The following is a 17,380-nucleotide window of genomic DNA, read 5'->3' on the forward strand; positions in this document are numbered from 1 at the left end:
TGTTGCGAGTTTTGAATATGTTGGCATTCCATGGGCTGGAGTGCTGGAAAGTGAGATATCCCTAAGAAGCCGGTGTTTGGGCAGGAGTGGAATAAAGTGATCACTGATGGGAATCAGTTTTGATGCGACTGGTTTATAAAACATGCAGACTTCAAAAAAGAAGATACAGTGACACTCAGTAACATACAAATCTTACAAACAACCTTCGGCCAATTTCTCCTGGATTCTTCTCTCCTAATACTATAGTGTTGAATAATATTGTGTTGATTAACACTGTTTGCAAAGGCCTTACTGGAAATTATGAGAGCTGGTCCAGCACTTGGTAGACTCTGACTTGGAAGGCTGCTATAGGTGGTCCTCGCTCAACGACCATTAATTTAATGATAGTTCAGAGACACGACAGGGCTAAAAAAAGTTACTTACGACACTTCTTCGAAGTTACAACTGTCGCACCACCCCCACAGTCACATGATTGTGGTTTGGGCACTTGGCAACTGGCTCACATTTATGACCAGTTGCAGCATCCTGCGGTCACGTGATCACGATTTGTGACCTTCCTAGCCGGCTTCCAACAAGCCAAATCAATAGGGAACCATTGATTCATTTAATGAGCACTGTGATTCTCTTAACAACCACATGATTTGCTTAATGATCATGGTGATTTGCTTAACCACCATGGTAAAAATGGTCGTAAAATAGGTCTGGTCACATGATGCCTCACTTAATGACTGCATCGCTTAGCAACTGAAATTCTGGTCCCAATTGTGGTTGTTAAGTGAGGACTACCTGTACAAGCTATGGTTCATATAAAGATGGTTCATATAAAATCTAGACCAGAACCCCACGGCCTGCAGATGTTGCTGAACTTAAATGCGGTTACATAAACTCATATGTTGCTCCAATCACAAATTATTCTAAGTGGATGGAACTTCGGGTTCTGAGGTCCCTCATCATTGGCCATTCTGGCTGGGGCTGCTGCAAGTTGTAATCCAGCAATATCTGAAGAGTCATAGCTTTCTCAGTTCTGACCTAGATATTGGAAAGATGCTTTCACTGAAAACTACAAAAGGGATAGGGGAGTGTTTTCCCAGTTACACTGTCAGGAAGAGAAAGGTGATTTAGGGAAGACAAGGCCACGTTTCCCACATTTCCTGCAAAATGATAGAAAATGCTCCTAATAAAGCAATTCTCTCATTCTTTTTTTCTTCCACGATCTACTTGAAATATACTGGGAGTCACTTCTTTATCATTTCAATTTGTCATTCCACAAGCTGAAGCACATGCTTCACATTTATAGCATACCAGGTGTGGATTCACAGGAGACTGGAATGCTAAGGTGGGCAGTCAAATGACACCTGGAATTACAGGTAAGCATGGCCTGGGAGAACAAAACGAAGCAGGACATAGGCTGATAGAATTTTGCCAAGACAACTCACTCTGCATAACAAACACCCTCTTCCAGCAACCTAAGAGACGGCTTTATACATGGACTTCACCAGATGGACAACACCGAAATCAGATTGATTACATCCTTTGCAGCCAAAGGTGGCGGACATCTATACAGTCGGTAAAAACAAGGCCTGGAGCTGACTGTAGTTCAGATCACGAACTTCTTCTTGCACAATTTAGGATCAGACTAAAGAGATTAGGGAAGACCCACAGATCAGCTAGATATGAGCTCACTAATATTCCTAAGGAATATGCAGTGGAGGTGAAGAATAGATTTAAAGGACTGGACTTAGTAGATAGGGTCCCGGAAGAACTCTGGACAGAAGTTGGCAGCATTGTTCAGGAGGCGGCAACAAAATACATCCCGAAGAAAGAGAAAACCAAGAAGGCAAAATGGCTGTCTGCTGAGACACTAGAAGTAGCCCAAGAAAGAAGGAAAGCAAAAGGCAACAGTGATAGGGGGAGATATGCCCAATTAAATGCAAAATTTTAGGAGCCTCCATTCCTAAACATTGTCCTGTCAGCAGCTTAGTCTACAGGTATTCAGGTATTTTGAAGAATGTGATCATTGTTTGAAAGCATTAAGATGGTCTAGTGAGGTGTTCTTTCCTGTCAGTTGACAACCATACCGTTAGGGAAAATAAAAGAAAGGGTGAAATTCCAAAGTGATCTCCACAGCTGAGGCTTGCTGTGAGAACCATACTGCAGAGGAGGACTTCAAAACTTGGAACTAATAGCATATAGATGACATTTTGCTACCTGACCTCCTGTGCCATACTTAAAAGAATGCTTCTCCTCTCCCATTCTGGGGCTTTGCTGCTGCCTATTGATTTGCATTTGCCATAGCTGGTGTATGCCAAAGTCAACTGGTGTATAGCTGGTGTATGCCAAAGTCAACTGGTGTATAGCTGGTGTATGCCAAAGTCAACTGGTGTATAGCTGGTGTATGCCAAAGTCCAACTGGTGTATAGCTGGTGTATGCAAAAGTCAACTGGTGTATAGCTGGTGTATGCCAAAGTTCAACTGGTGTATAGCTGGTGTATGCCAAAGTCAACTGGTGTATAGCTGGTGTATGCCAAAGTCAACTGGTGTATAGCTGGTGTATGCCAAAGTCAACTGGTGTATAGCTGGTGTATGCCAAAGTTCAACTGGTGTATAGCTGGTGTATGCCAAAGTTCAACTGGTGTATAGCTGGTGTATGCCAAAGTTCAACTGGTGTATAGCTGGTGTATGCCAAAGTCAACTGGTGTATAGCTGGTGTATGCCAAAGTCAACTGGTGTATAGCTGGTGTATGCCAAAGTCAACTGGTGTATAGCTGGTGTATGCCAAAGTCCAACTGGTGTATAGCTGGTGTATGCCAAAGTCAACTGGTGTATAGCTGGTGTATGCCAAAGTCAACTGGTGTATAGCTGGTGTATGCCAAAGTCAACTGGTGTATAGCTGGTGTATGCCAAAGTCAACTGGTGTATAGCTGGTGTATGCCAAAGTCAACTGGTGTATAGCTGGTGTATGCCAAAATTCAACTGGTGTATAGCTGGTGTATGCCAAAGTCAACTGGTGTATAGCTGGTGTATGCCAAAGTCAACTGGTGTATAGCTGGTGTATGCCAAAGTCAACTGGTGTATAGCTGGTGTATGCCAAAGTCAACTGGTGTATAGCTGGTGTATGCCAAAGTTCAACTGGTGTATAGCTGGTGTATGCCAAAGTCAACTGGTGTATAGCTGGTGTATGCCAAAGTCAACTGGTGTATAGCTGGTGTATGCCAAAGTCAACTGGTGTATAGCTGGTGTATGCCAAAAGTCAACTGGTGTATAGCTGGTGTATGCCAAAGTCAACTGGTGTATAGCTGGTGTATGCCAAAGTCAACTGGTGTATAGCTGGTGTATGCCAAAGTCAACTGGTGTATAGCTGGTGTATGCCAAAGTCAACTGGTGTATAGCTGGTGTATGCCAAAGTCAACTGGTGTATAGCTGGTGTATGCCAAAGTCAACTGGTGTATAGCTGGTGTATGCCAAAGTCAACTGGTGTATAGCTGGTGTATGCCAAAGTCAACTGGTGTATAGCTGGTGTATGCCAAAGTCAACTGGTGTATAGCTGGTGTATGCCAAAGTTCAACTTTCCTCCCACCCAGCATTTACTTTCTTGACAAATGTAGACATTCCCGCTTTCATTTGCTCCCTTGATCTGTTCTCTGTTCCTCTCCACCATGGGGACCACACGCTGGGGGATCCACTCTGCTGGAATGATCAGCCACTTATCGTAGCTCTGAAGACTCTGCCAACAGACGATCAACCGTTGCGATGCTTGTGACAGCGCAACGACTCACATAACAATGCAGGGAAATGGGTGCCGGGGGATTAAGGGAAAAGGCAACTGGTTAACAAAAGAGAGCAACAGGTGCTGGCAACGAAGTAACGACTCTAGCCAGAGATGCAGAAGGAAGAGATACAATGTTGCAAAGAAGGTAATTGACAACACCCGACCACAAGGCACGCCCAAGCTGGGCAATGACCCATCACTGGCCAGGGAAACCGATCAAGAAACCACCCGAGGCACAGGAGAGGGCTCCACGACCCCTCACCCACCGGCAACGGGACAATCGGGGCTTGGGGCACACCCGCAGTAAGGAGGGGTGGAGCACTGACCGGCGCGAGCTATTTAAATCCTGTTCCGGCGCGGTCCACTCACTCTCAGCTTTTCCTAAGGCATGCATTCTATACTCGATTAAAGCCAGATCCTAAAGCCTACATTAGCGTCTGCGTTTTATTGGGTAGCAGGCAGAGCCTGACGGTACTCAAAACACATGAAAAGAGACCAATAGATGAGAGAATTCCCATAGAGCTCAGGCAAGCTAAGAAGAAGGTCTCCAAAATATTGGGTAGCCAAAATACCTTAATATTGGGAAGAAGGAGACAGTGTGTGGAAATCTAGAGGTGGGAAGGCTGGAAGTCACAATGCCAGATCTTCTAGAGAAGAAACAGAGGTTTAGGTCTGATGACAGATGCTGACTGCATTACGAGCTGGTATCAGAGCAGCATGAGAAAAGGGAAAACATTACCCTGACCTCACTCTGTGCATATGTCTCCATCTCACTTCATCTCATTTCTACTCATTTCATGCTGCACAGAGAGTGAACCCAACAGAGTTTTTGTAAGGGGTATGAAGGTCTGAGAAATGTAGGGTATGTGGCATTGGGAGGGAAATAATTCATTGTAGCAATTCTGAGAAATTAAAGCAGGGGATCTATTGAACTTAACCCTTCCTCTTCTTTCTGGTAAGGTGGTGGCCATTGCTTCTCGAGACCTGAGCTGATCTCAAGAGTACGCCAAGATCCATGGCATCCCCAAAGCCTATGGTTGCTATGAAGAATTGGCTCAGGATCCAGATGTTGGTGAGAAACCTTAATGGAAACCTTGGGAACTTTTGAAAGAAAAAAAGAACCCCACATCGACTTTAATGGCACAGAAACAGAATAAAGGCCAGGCATACAGGAGGGATCTTTCAAGACTGTTAGAAATGAAGCCGTTAGTGGACAGCTAGGATCACTGAATGGAGCAGAGCTTAATACAGTGGAGAAGCTGCGCACAGAAAAAGAGTGTTATCTAAAATAGCTATTATGTTAGAGAAATATAGGTTATTGATCTTACACACTTAGCCCACCCAAGCATAAAGAATTACGCACTTAGACAAAGTGGGTTCAAAAGTAAGTAAAAGAATATCTGAAGGCTGCATGGAGAAAAGGGGAAAAATCCTTCCTAGGCCCATGCATGTGGCCAAGATGGAAGGAGCTGCAAAAGCATGCTGCCTCCTCGGACAGCAGAAGGAGGAAGAAGGAGGAAGAGGAAGTGAGGACAAAGGAATATGGGATGGACAACAAACAGCTTCCTCGCACATGGCGAATTTGCATCCAAAAAGGAACTCATCCACATGCTAATGAGGCATGCTGATAGTATGCCTCATTAGCTCATAGGCAAATGTTCATCCTGATCTTCTTTTCCTTTTCACCCATCTCATTTTCTCAGGGCTGAAGGAGAGCCCTATTATGTTGCTTGCAGACAGCAAGCTGATCCACTCCATCTTGGATGAAGTCTGTAGGCAAATGGGGGTCTCCTATTCTCAGGATTATGCATGACCCATCCCTCATGTGGAAAGCAAAAGAGAGAAACAAGAAGCGCCAGTTTTTAAATTTGGCAACATTGTCAGTATGGATTGCAAATGTTGAAGCTCTCCGTTGGATGTAATTAAACAGAGCATTCTGCGTTAGTATTGCTGAGGCAGTAAGCAGAAAAAGAAGAAAAAAACTTCTGACAGGTGCATAGTAGGGACACATCTGTAAGAGTTCACTAAAGTTCAAGAGTTTGCAACACCCCTAGGTGGAGACTCAACACTGTAATTAGCTTCAGTAAGGAGTGCATAGTAGGGACATGTGCAAAAAGTTAACAACACGCATAAGCAACATGTGCAAAAAGTAACAATGCGCATGAGCAAGAATCAGGAGTTAGATGATGCAAATTAGTAGCTACAGTAAGTAACCGATAAGGATGGTATGCATAGATATTCGCAAAACACAAACATGCTTAGATAGTAAAGCAACGCTGGCATATCCTAGACTGAGAATTCCACAGTTTGTGTAGTTAATCGCTTCAAGGCTGAAAAGCTGCTTTTCACTTCATATGTTGTTGCCAGAATTTTACTTTGTATCTCATTGCAGAAATGTATAAAAAGTTTGCTAATCTGAGAGCCTTTGTGCTTGGCTTTGGGAAATTATTCCCCTTGCACCTTCTGCGCAGAATAAATATTTTATTATCTCCACCCTTGGTGCATTTTATTGGGCAAAACTGCATGCCAGGCTACGAACCCAGAGTTTTTGGGACAACAGTATGTTCATTATTTCCTCTTTCACCACCTTTCAATTTGAGCTTTTGCAAAACTGGAATGCTAGATTGTTCTCTTTTTTTCTCGTCTCTTATGTCTTAGTTCATTGAAGGCCAGACTTTCAGGGCCTTTTCTCACAGCTACATTAACGTTCCTTCCTCCAGGTTTTGTGCTGGCAGGAAAGTATGCCCATATAAAAAGCATGCCCCTTATCACACTTTAGCAATGAGGCTGGGCACTGTGGTGGCCTTCACACAATTTAATGAGAGGTAGCTTCAGGGCAGTGAGTGGTAGATTTCCCATCATTGTTCCCCCTCCCTCCCAGCATCACCTGCCAGAGCCACAATTTCTCTCCTGAACTTGTAACAGTGGGGGTTCAAGACTTAATTTTTGCTATTTATTTAGTCTTAATAGTTGTTTACTGCTTCTTTCATCTGACAGGAATGTTGATCTCCCACGAGACTGATAGTCCTGTCAGAGAAATAGAAGACTGATATACCTGTGCCAAACCACCATCCCCCAAAGTCTGCCTGAGTGATTGGAAGAGCTGACTTGAAATACCAAGCAGAGAAGCCCAAACCAGAAAGCTCTCAGTGCAATTCTGCCTCCTGAAGTCAATTTCTCCTGCCAATCATATTTGTGGGGCAAAGAGCCTCTTTTCTCTCCCACCCCCATTCTACATCTGTGTCTATGTGTGTGTATCTTGTGTGTCTTCCCTACTTTACAGATCTTCCCAGCACACACACCCCACATAAAGAGCAGGGTTTCTGGCTGACAGATTTATTGATCTTTTGGGCATTTGATATTCCAGTGTACAGAGGAGAAGATCAGGTATTTGGGGTCTCTGTGAAAATGGTTGTGGAAGTGCAGTGCCCACAGACCACACAGAGAAGGGGCATTTCTGCCACAGACTTGTCAGTTCAACTGGAGCTGAGCAGATCACTGTCCTTGACCATGGCATGCTGGGCTCTTCTCCAAAGCATCCTAGATTATCCACATGGAAAGGTGGAACACCATTTCCAAATTGTAATAGCTAAAGCAGTGGGCTGGAGATTAGATGGAGATGATGTCGTGAGATGTGCTCCTAAAAAAGGTTAGTAACGTGTCTTGTGCCACCAAAAGCAGAACACGAGGAACAGACTTCAGAGCTTTTCTTCATGAACTCACTAGAATGACCTGACAAGCGTAAATTTGCCCTCAATCTCCATAAAACTGGTCTTGTCTCCTCCCTGGGTCTTGATTTATGCAAACACTGTACTGTTTTCAATACTAGAACACACTTAGAAAGGCAGAACCGTTTGTCATTACCCAGCAGCTATCAGCTGGCTGGCTAACCTCTCATCTTAATCTACTCTTCTGGGTTCTTGTGAGGATAAAATGATCAGAGAAAACCATAAAATGCTTTGGAGAATTGTGGTGTCTAAGTGAGAAATATTTGCTCCACTGCTTTTTTTTTGTTGGATTACATAAAATAGTACTTAAAACCCAAGAGTTTCTCAACTTTCATAATTGAGGGAAAGGTGGTAACAAGAGGGAAAGACTTCTGGGTCAGACAAATGTGTAACATGTCAGAAATAAAATGAAGCCTAGGACAGCCTTCTCCAACCTGGCCCCCCAGAAGTGGCCAACTACGGTCCCCACATCCCTGACCAACACAGCTATTATATTGGCCTGGGCGAAGTCAGTAGTAGCTGGAGGTGTCCTATTCTTAGGATTATATGTAAGCCATTCCACACTTAGTTGTTGCAACTTTTCTGTATTTGAGAGATAAATCTGAACTCTGAAAATTGAATCCTATGATTATGGGAAAAATCAATAAAGCTGTTTTAAAGTACTGATTGCAAGCTTTGCAATATATAACTAGGCTTCAAGGAGCTATCTATTGGCTTTGTAGTCTCTTGGCCCAGCAATTGCTATTAAATGAAGAAAAGCTGCCATTTGTTGGTCAGTCCCCCCCACCCCCCAGACTCAAGAGTAGGGATTTCCCAGTTAATCTATTTATTACAACTACAAGCATCTTTCCAGCAGATGGAGCAGGCCAGGCCATCAAAAGAACAATCCTATACTGGGTTTAATCTTACATGGCTCCATAGTATTTACACCTTGGTAAATATGAAATGGATTGCAACTTAAAACTAGAAAGGCAATGTACACTGACAATTAAAATAACACGAGTGATCGAAAAAATATTTTTTATGGAAAAGGTAAGCATCAATTTGTAAGGATTGCCTACCCTAATAGACTCAGACTCACAAGCAGGAACTTAATGATATCTGATTTATTAAAGAATAGTATGCAAATACAGAGAAAGCTGAGAATGAGCAAAAGCGCACCAAATACAAACTAAAAACCCTCGGCTCAAACGTAATCCCTCCCCTCGCCCTGCCGTTGCAAACTCCCCCCCCCCAGGCGCTGGTAACTGTTTCTGCTGATGTCCTGGGAAAGGAACCTTGAACACACGAGATAACCCAAACACATTCCAATCCAGCTAACATATAACAATCCCACGAGATGGAATCCTCCTCCCCTCCCAGACGAAACACGCATCAGCCAAATGACACGCGAAACGTTACGATGTAACGGTAACATTGGAACGGTGAGCGTGACACAATTCAAGTGTTGGATCTAGTCTTGGATCATAGAGACTCAGGTTCAAATCAACCTGGGTTAGATGCTTTTTGGCGAATTACTGTCCCTCAGCCTAACCTATCTCACCAGTAGTCATTGTGGAGAGAAATGGAAAATTTGTACTATCTACAAAACTATGTAGCTCAGCTTGAACTCCTAAAGGAAAAGCGGAAGATAAATGTAACAAATAATTGAAAGGCATTTCCCAACATCGCAGCTACAGAGGAGGCATCACGCGTTACTTCCGCCCTGAGTTTGAGTTCTCTTCCGGTCACTCCTACTGCTCCTGAAGAGCCCTACCCTATTACTACTTCCCGTCAAGTTTTGAACTTTGTTTTCCAACGGGGACTTTCAACTGCCTAGGAGACAGGACTTCCACCATAGAGAAGAAAAATTACAGAGCGGCACCATTTCCAGACTCTTGACGGAAGAAGACTGCCGCTTTTATCGGAAGTACTGGCTTCGCACCTCTCAACTTTGGTAGAGGTGATAACGTCATATCCGCCCCTGTGCTTTTTTAATATTTCTTAAACCGGCCGGGAAGGGTAACCCCGTGGCGTTCGCTGGGCGGAGTCTTTTTCCCTGTGGCCGCTGAGAAGCAGCCATGACGGAGCCGAAGGTGTGCGGGTCTTGATCGCCTTTCTCGTTTCGTTCGCGGGGTAGGGCGGAGGTGGGCGGGCGGCAGGGCTTGAACGGCGTCCCTTTTCAGCGCCTGGCCGGTTTTCCGGAGCGTGGCCGTTGTCGGGAGAGAAGGCAGGGGGTCACGTGGAGATGATCTGGGCCAGGAGGGGGAGGGGGAATGAATTGGAATTAGCGTGTCTGTGGATGAATTCGGCTCTAACTCCAGAGCACCTGCTGGGTGGCTTTCCTTCATTGTAGGTTGTAAATGTGTAATGGTGTTTGTTTATGAACCATTTTTTCCGCTTTAGTCTGGTGTAGTATTTAAAGAAGGCTTAAAGTTAGAGGACCTTGGGGTTTTTTAAGATTTAGATCCCGCCTTTATTATTTTTATAATAAAAATAAATAATAATTTTAGTCAAGGCGGGGAGCATACCTAATACTCCTTCCTCCTATTTTCCCCACAACAGCAACCCTGTGAGGTGAGTTGGGCTGAGAGGGAGGGACTGGCCCAAGGTCACCCAGCCGGCTTTCGTGCCTAAAGCAGGACTAGAACTCACAGTCTCCTCGTTTCTAGCCCGTTGCCTTAACCACTAGACCAGACTGTTTTAGGTGCTTCTTAATGTTGGCATTTGTAGCTTCATTCTGAAGAAGACAAGGGAGACTTGCATTAAAGGTGCATTTCAGTGCATCAGCCAGCCGGCCAAGATGCTCCACACCAGCGTTATCCCAAATTGGTGCCTTACAAGTGCCATCACCACCCACCAACATGGGCAAAGCCTGGGGAAATACAATAGTTTTAGTTGAACACAACAGGATGGGTATTAGGAGCAGGAAAACTGCTTTCCTTCATTCCTCCCCTCCCTGGTTTTCTGTTTTAAATTGAGGCTTAAAATTGTGTGGCTGATGAATATATTCTTGGTCCTGAAAACCAACTGACCAGTTCTTTCTGTCCAGCTGTGGCTTTATTTCATACTGAGCGGGTGATTGTACATACTTGAGACTATTACAGAATTGGTCAGTTGTGATAGCTAGATGAAAAGACAATATGAACGAGAGGAAAAGAGTTGGATGTGGAATAGATGAGAGAAAACTGCAAAAAAAAAAAGTTATAACCAGAGGCTTAGTGTTGTAGGAAATAAGTGATAGGGCTGTGAAAGATACACATTTAGTAAGCAAAACTCCTGTGCTGTGAATCGGGAATAATGCTTGCTTGAATGGATGATGTTAGCCTTGCTAAACAGAAGCTGTGGTGCTTTATAGATTAGGGAAACTCTTACAGTTCACCCCTATCATATCTAGGGCCTATACAATTATTTTTGTCCCCTCATTTTCATGATTGCTAGTATACTTAAATCACTGGTTTGAGAAGAACATTTGTTTTGTTTCATCCTAGGAATATTCCTTCATAACTGTCAACAAGCTCCATTTAAAAACTTCTCTGTTTCAGGTATTGGTGATTGATGGACGTGGCCATTTGCTGGGCCGCCTTGCAGCCATTGTGGCTAAGCAAGTCCTGCTGGGTAAGGTTTGATCTGTGCGTGTGGGAATTCTGTCACTCTCATCTCAACGTGTGGAGGCTGTATTGTATCTTGGCAAGGCTGAGGATGCATAACAATGTATGGAGATGCTTTTTGGTATTTGAATCTTGCAAATACTGGAGCAAATTCTGAGACAACTTGTACATTTAAAGTTAAAGGAATGTAACTTAATGCTGCTATTAAGTCTACATCTAGAAAAGTTCATAATTTGGATGTATACATCTGCCTACTCAGGGTCTGTAGAATTCTCCTTCCTTAAAGTCTTTCGTCTTAACATAGGTTGCATTTTGAAGCATATTACAATTTTTTGTATTGACAGATCTTAGTCTGTAAAGCTCACCAGCTAGTCAAAATATATGCAGTTTTCTGCACTACCTGGCAGTCTTACTGGAACTTAAAGTATCCCTAAAGTCAAGGTCAGTTCCCAGAAACTTTGTGGAATTGTCCATTGAATTTCTTGGCAACTGTATGGAAGAAATTTGTAATTATTTTCTTCCTGGGTGCCTTTCAAGTTTTCCAGTCTGGCTTACAGACCTGGGATTTTCTGGTGGTCTGTTATGCAGAGTACTAACCTGTTGAGTCCAGTTCAGTCTTTAAGCTTGGCCAGGTTCTCCCAACCACTCTGCTACATGAACTAATTTATTCACCTGTGCATTAAAGAAAGCAGTGGAAGTGTGATATACAGTGCTAGGCTCCTGGGGATGCAAGCTTACAATTTGTAACAGATACTAGGCTTCACTCTGAAACTTCTCTATCCAAGCTGTATACCGTGGCAGAGGACATGCTCTAAGCTTGCACTTCCCTTTTCCTTCAGGGCGCAAAGTTGTGGTCGTGCGATGTGAAGGGATTAACATATCTGGCAACTTCTACCGCAACAAATGTGAGTAAAGCTAAGGCTTCTAAACCTGTCAAAATGATTTGGGGAAGACATTTTTCAAGCTACCCAATAACTAGTAAAGCAAATAATTAGTTTTGGCAATTATGGCCAGTTCTAATCTTAAAGGCGTGTGTTTTCTTAAATCAGTGACCCAGGGTTTCTCAGCATTGACAACTCTAAGACGTTTAGGCTTCATCTCCCAGAATTCCCCAGCCAGCAAGGGGAGTTGAAATCCACATATCTTAGAGTTGCCAAGGTTGAGAAACCCTGGTCTAGAACAATCTGTTTTCCTTAAAGGTAATTCTGCTTTGCATTAAAAGTGGCAAGACTATACAGAGACCTAGTAGTGGTGGTTTCAAAGGCTTGGAGCAAAATATTTAAAGGCCCTGAGGCCCCATGGGAAAAAAAGAGTCAACTGAAGGAATGAATAAGCTGCTGGGAAAGGGCAGATTGTTATTGGCCATTCGTTCTTCCAGAAAATGCAATATAATCATATTGACAAGCATTGCATATGGAGATTTGCTGCTTTTCCTTCCTTCCCAGGAAAACTGCATTTTGATTAATGTTTGGTAACACAGCTAGGGGGCAGCACATGGAAGGGTTGTGCCAGTAGCTCATCTTAAAAACTTTAGAGCTAGAATTCTATACATTTTGCACAGTTGAGCTGTATAAGCTGGCATTTGAATCCTAAAATGTTGCTGCTTTCTTACATCTTTTTCACTGCAGAAAAGCTTTAGAAAAATGTAGGCATAGTCTAATGAATGGGTGGGCAGGGTAGAAACCTTTAGTGCTGGAGTTAACTCTTCATCCTCGGGAGCTTGGGCTGACATGTCAGTTTAGTGTGTGTATGTTGCATCATAGATTTTGGATGCTTTCAAATAATTTCCCCATTCCGCACTAAAGAAAGGACTAGATAAGTGTGGAAGGCACAAAGTAAGAATGCATGATGCACTAAATATGAAGGCTAGTGTCTGTGCGGGAAGTGGTCTGTGATGATGTCTTACCACCTTTAATTCGAGTGTCATGGCCATGAGACGACTGTACATGCACTACCATCTGAGACCACCAGTCTCTTCCTACAGCCTTTTTTATCCTGGAACTATCCATATGATATGCAGAGGCTCTGAAGGAGCAGGAGGACTTCCTGCATGACTTCACTTCTCTTTTCCATGTTGAATTTAAGGCACTGCAGCACCCAGTTGCCTGGGGTGAGGAGCACGATGTTGGGATAATATTCATTTATTCCATTTATATAAATGATCTCACCCAGGGCCTAGTGAAAAAGCCATGTTTTAAGGGTTTTTCTAAATGGCAACAGGCTTAGAGCCATGCAGACTTTAGGAGAAGTGGTGGGGGAATACAACCCTACAGTGCAGGTACAGTGACAGGAGAGGCATATTTCTGAGGCCCCACAAAATGACGTAATTTTAACAATGGGACTTGGAACATTCCCACTGTACTAGACCTAAGAGGATGAGCAGATATAACTGGAGAGAAGCTGTCCCACAGATAATTCTGGGCCATGAAAGGCTTTATCAGAGGTGACCAACACAACACCTTGAATTCTATCTGGAGGCCAATTGGCGACCAGTGCAGCTTGCAGAGGTGTTACCTGGGTGCACCCGTACTCATTTTAACAAGGTGAACAATAAGGGGAATAAGAATAAGGCACGGATTCCAAAGTCTGTACATCTGTTGCCTACACAAGACCCTGAAGGTTTTCTTATGCCTGGGGGTGCTTGTATTCTGAAGGTAGTTCTTCAGAGTTGTAGTAGATGATTTTGTATGTCTGGATAGGCATTGGATTCCCCCCATTTAGAAACAAAGCATATGAATGAACTCTGTGGTTTATGGAGTTCGAGTCATGGTGATAATCTTTCTGACCTGATCTTAGCCCTTCTCTCTTTTCCCTGTTCTCACAGTGAAATACCTTGCTTTCCTTCGCAAGCGTATGAACACCAACCCATCCCGTGGCCCATATCACTTCCGTGCTCCCAGTCGAATCTTCTGGAGAACAGTTCGAGGTGAGTGTGTTTTCCCATTGAAAACAGAAGGAAAGAATAAATCTACTTTTTCAAAATATGTGCACGCATTTGGGGAATATGTAATTTGGTACTCTGTGGGAATCCACACTGGCATTCATTCTTGTGTTTTGAACAAGGTTCGCTTTCCTTAACTCGTTCCTTCCAGATTATGATCATTGACCAGGTAGTCTGGCGGTTAGAACAGTTGTCGTCCAAAGCATCTCAAAAGGTCCAGATTAGCAAAGACTGTGCTGAATGTGGGGTGCATTAAAGCGCTTTGGATCCAGGTTGCTTTCACATAGGTTTGCTCAGTAACCTCATCTAGTCCAGGTTAATTCTGCTCAGCACTGCAGATGTTCTTTCAGTCTGCTCATCAATTGGGAGGGAGCTGTTTACATTTGTTTATATGTTGCAAATGTCAGCGTGTTTTTTTAAGAGATTTGACCTATTCCTTTGTGCATTTTGGGGTCTCTGCTAACCCTCTACGTTTTGCCCATTCCTTTCCCCTCCCCTCCACTAGGAATGCTCCCTCACAAAACCAAGCGTGGTCAGGCTGCCTTAGAGAGGCTGAAGGTTTTTGATGGCATCCCCCCACCTTATGATAAGGTAACTTCCTCCCTGACGTGCAAGAGAAAATTCCTTGGCTCCTTGGCTTCCTGTTCTGTCCATGATGTTCTTCTTTTTTACCTACATTGTTTGACTTGAGATGTGAGAAAAAGCCCAACACTGAGGCAGATCTGAGCCTCCGTAGTAGTGCTCAGAGCTACCTTCATTGTGCAGGTATTGCTAACGAGGCATGTTTTTTCCTGCAGCGCAAGAGGATGGTGGTCCCAGCTGCCCTGAAAGTGGTCCGGCTCAAACCCACACGCAAGGTAATGTTTGTTACTGTTAGGAGTTGCCAGTAGGGATTTAGTACAATCTTGGCTGCAATCTGTTGCCATAAAACTGTAAATTAAGGAGGACCCCTTAAGGTATGTTTTCAGGAGGTCTTTTTCTCTGGCTAAAAGAACTGAAATAAGGAAAAGCGATATGAGGCGTTGGAGACCCACAGTTGTTCAGATAGTATCAAGCAAAAAGATTGACATTAGTGGATGTCTGTCCAGATCAGTTTCCAGCCTCTGTATGGTATCTGAAAATGTAGTAGGGGCTCTTATAATCAATCATGGTATTTTATCCTGCAGTGTCACTATTTGATTGGTGCCTGTTGGGTTTGGGAACGTTGGCCTTACTAGCTGGCTGTTGGACAACCTGTCTGCTAATTTAGTTCAGTGTATTGATTTGGGTTCCTGCCAACCTAGCAGTTCAAAAACATGCAAATGTGAGTAGATTAATAGGTACCGCTTCGGCGGGCAGGTAACGGCATTCCGTGTAGTCATGCTGGCCACATGACCATGGAAGTGTCTACGGACAAACGCCGGCTCTTCGGCTTTGAAACGGAGATGAGCACTGCCCCCTAGAGTCGGACACGACTGGACTTAATGTCAAGGGAAACCTTTACCTTTACCTATTGATTTGGGTAGGTCTGTGATGATGACATTCCACCATAGTTCGAGTTTCAAGACCGTGAGACAACATTTCATGCACTACCATCTGAGACCTGCCCTTCATGATACGCTCTGTGAGATTTTGAGGGAGTTGGGGGTATAATAGCCCTTCTGGGTTAGCAGTGGGTCTGGGTGGTTGAGGACAAGAATTCTGATGCTGCCGAGGAAGTCTTTCCAGCCTGGTCACTTGCAGCCATGCAGGTTGGAGATCCAGCCAATTGAGATCCAGCACAGCTGGAAGACAGGTTGGGAAAGACTCTGCTAAAGGAAGAACAGGGCTGCGCTAAAGGGCTGAGTTGTCTGTGCAGTTTGGGTGGGTATGGAGTACTAGGAATAGCATTAATAGGAATCTCTGGGAAAATGAAGTTTAGTGAGCAAGAATAGAAGGTCTGGTATAATGGAAATGTGCAGTGCTGGCACTGGTCATAAAGTGCTGCATTTTTCTTCCACTCAGTTTGCTTATTTGGGCCGCCTTGCCCATGAGGTTGGGTGGAAGTACCAGGCCATCACGGCCACTCTGGAAGAGAAGCGCAAAGAGAAGGCCAAGCTTCATTATACAAAGAAGAAGAAACTTATGGTGAGTTAACCTCAGCTTACAATTGTTGTGAAGGGTGTTCTAGACTAGTGTTAGCAAAGAGATGGCTGTCTCTCTTCCCCATCCCAAATCTCACGTATCAAAGGCTGAGTGGAGAAAGGTTCATGCTTGAAAGTCCCAGAACAGGTAAATTAAAATGAAGGGGAAGGGCAATAACTTTAGATTAGGGAAATCTATTAATTGTCCAGTAGCTTCTAAAGAAGAAATTATAAAGGGAATCTGAATTCCGTGACTGATTCCCTGACAGTTTGACTAAGCAGGTTGTGTGATTTCCCAGCATTGGACTTCTGCCATTTAGGGTTTACGTGCCTGTTAAGATCCTGTTGCTGGACTGAGTTGTTGTTCTTTCTCTTTCTTCTTTTTAGAAACTCCGAAAGCAAGCAGAGAAAAACGTGGAGAGCAAAATTGCTAAATACACAGATGTCCTGAAGCAGTATGGTATCTTGGTTTAGATCAAGGTCTAGGTTCAGTTACAATAAAGAATATAGTTTACAGTCTTGTGGTTTTATGTTTAAGTTTTATTATTCTTTAAAGGAGTTTTTCAGATAGTTTTTCTCTTAACAGTGGCTCCAGTTGATGGGAATGAATATTAGATTTTCTAAGAGCTAGATGATGTAGATTCATTTTTAAGGAGGCAAACAGTAGTGGGTGTCCATTCTGTAATCCAGGGATTTTCAGAGTAAAATCACAATTCTTTTGCAATCTACAGAATGAATTCTGATGGTGCTTTCATTTTGTGTGCATAGGCATGAAAGCCGGCTGGGTGACTTTGGGCCAGTCCCTCTCTCTCAGCCCAACTCACCTCACAGGGTGGTGGTTGTGGGGAAAATAGGAGGAGGAAGGAGTTTTAGTTATGTTCGCTGCCTTGAGTTATTTAGCATAGAAATAATAAAGGTGGGATAGAAAAATAAATAAATAAACCAGAAGCAAAGCCCCAAGTGAGTTTTGATAGGTGGATAACCCCATGAAGTTAGCTATCTGTTAAAACTGTCTGTTGCCAGCAGCAGTTTAGTATGTTATTTCTTAGTTATTAGTTTAGACAGCTTGATGGAAGCTTCGTCTGGTTTTCCTTCTTGCTTAGTGCATTGTAGGTTCTACAGTCCTCACTTAACAACCATTTGTTTAGTGATGGTTCAGACTTATGACGATGCTGTAAAAATTGACTTATGACCAGTCCTCACACTTACGACCATCATGGTATCTCTGTAATCACGATTTGGGCACTTGG

General features: G+C 43.6%; 1 protein-coding gene and 3 non-coding genes across 4 annotated transcripts; all 4 read left to right on the forward strand.

Moving 5' to 3' along the window:
* Window positions 1-9,437: 9,437 nt before the first annotated feature.
* On the forward strand, window positions 9,438-16,649 carry RPL13A (ribosomal protein L13a). Its single transcript, XM_063301141.1, has 8 exons — window positions 9,438-9,572; window positions 11,022-11,094; window positions 11,927-11,992; window positions 13,912-14,013; window positions 14,534-14,619; window positions 14,826-14,885; window positions 16,012-16,134; window positions 16,518-16,649. The coding sequence occupies exons 1-8, from the start codon at window positions 9,558-9,560 to the stop codon at window positions 16,602-16,604; spliced, it is 612 nt and encodes a 203-aa protein (XP_063157211.1). The 5' UTR covers window positions 9,438-9,557; the 3' UTR covers window positions 16,605-16,649.
* Window positions 12,972-13,055, forward strand: LOC134498134 (small nucleolar RNA Z195/SNORD33/SNORD32 family). Its single transcript, XR_010068001.1, has one exon. It is a non-coding gene; the product is annotated as a small nucleolar RNA Z195/SNORD33/SNORD32 family (small nucleolar RNA).
* Window positions 14,673-14,750, forward strand: LOC134498136 (small nucleolar RNA SNORD34). Its single transcript, XR_010068003.1, has one exon. It is a non-coding gene; the product is annotated as a small nucleolar RNA SNORD34 (small nucleolar RNA).
* On the forward strand, window positions 15,531-15,613 carry LOC134498135 (small nucleolar RNA Z195/SNORD33/SNORD32 family). The gene has a single exon (XR_010068002.1). It is a non-coding gene; the product is annotated as a small nucleolar RNA Z195/SNORD33/SNORD32 family (small nucleolar RNA).
* Window positions 16,650-17,380: the final 731 nt, after the last annotated feature.

The sequence above is a fragment of the Candoia aspera genome, chromosome 4 (genome assembly GCF_035149785.1).
Source record: "Candoia aspera isolate rCanAsp1 chromosome 4, rCanAsp1.hap2, whole genome shotgun sequence".
Classification (NCBI taxonomy): domain Eukaryota; kingdom Metazoa; phylum Chordata; class Lepidosauria; order Squamata; family Boidae; genus Candoia; species Candoia aspera.

What these genes read in the sequence shown, in the direction of transcription:
- RPL13A (XM_063301141.1), top strand. An exon ending in CAACTTCTACCGCAACAAAT is followed by an intron (nt 11,993 to 13,911) that starts GTGAGTAAAGCT and finishes CTGTTCTCACAG; the next exon opens with TGAAATACCTTGCTTTCCTT. An exon ending in CAAAGAAGAAGAAACTTATG is followed by an intron (nt 16,135 to 16,517) that starts GTGAGTTAACCT and finishes TCTTCTTTTTAG; the next exon opens with AAACTCCGAAAGCAAGCAGA.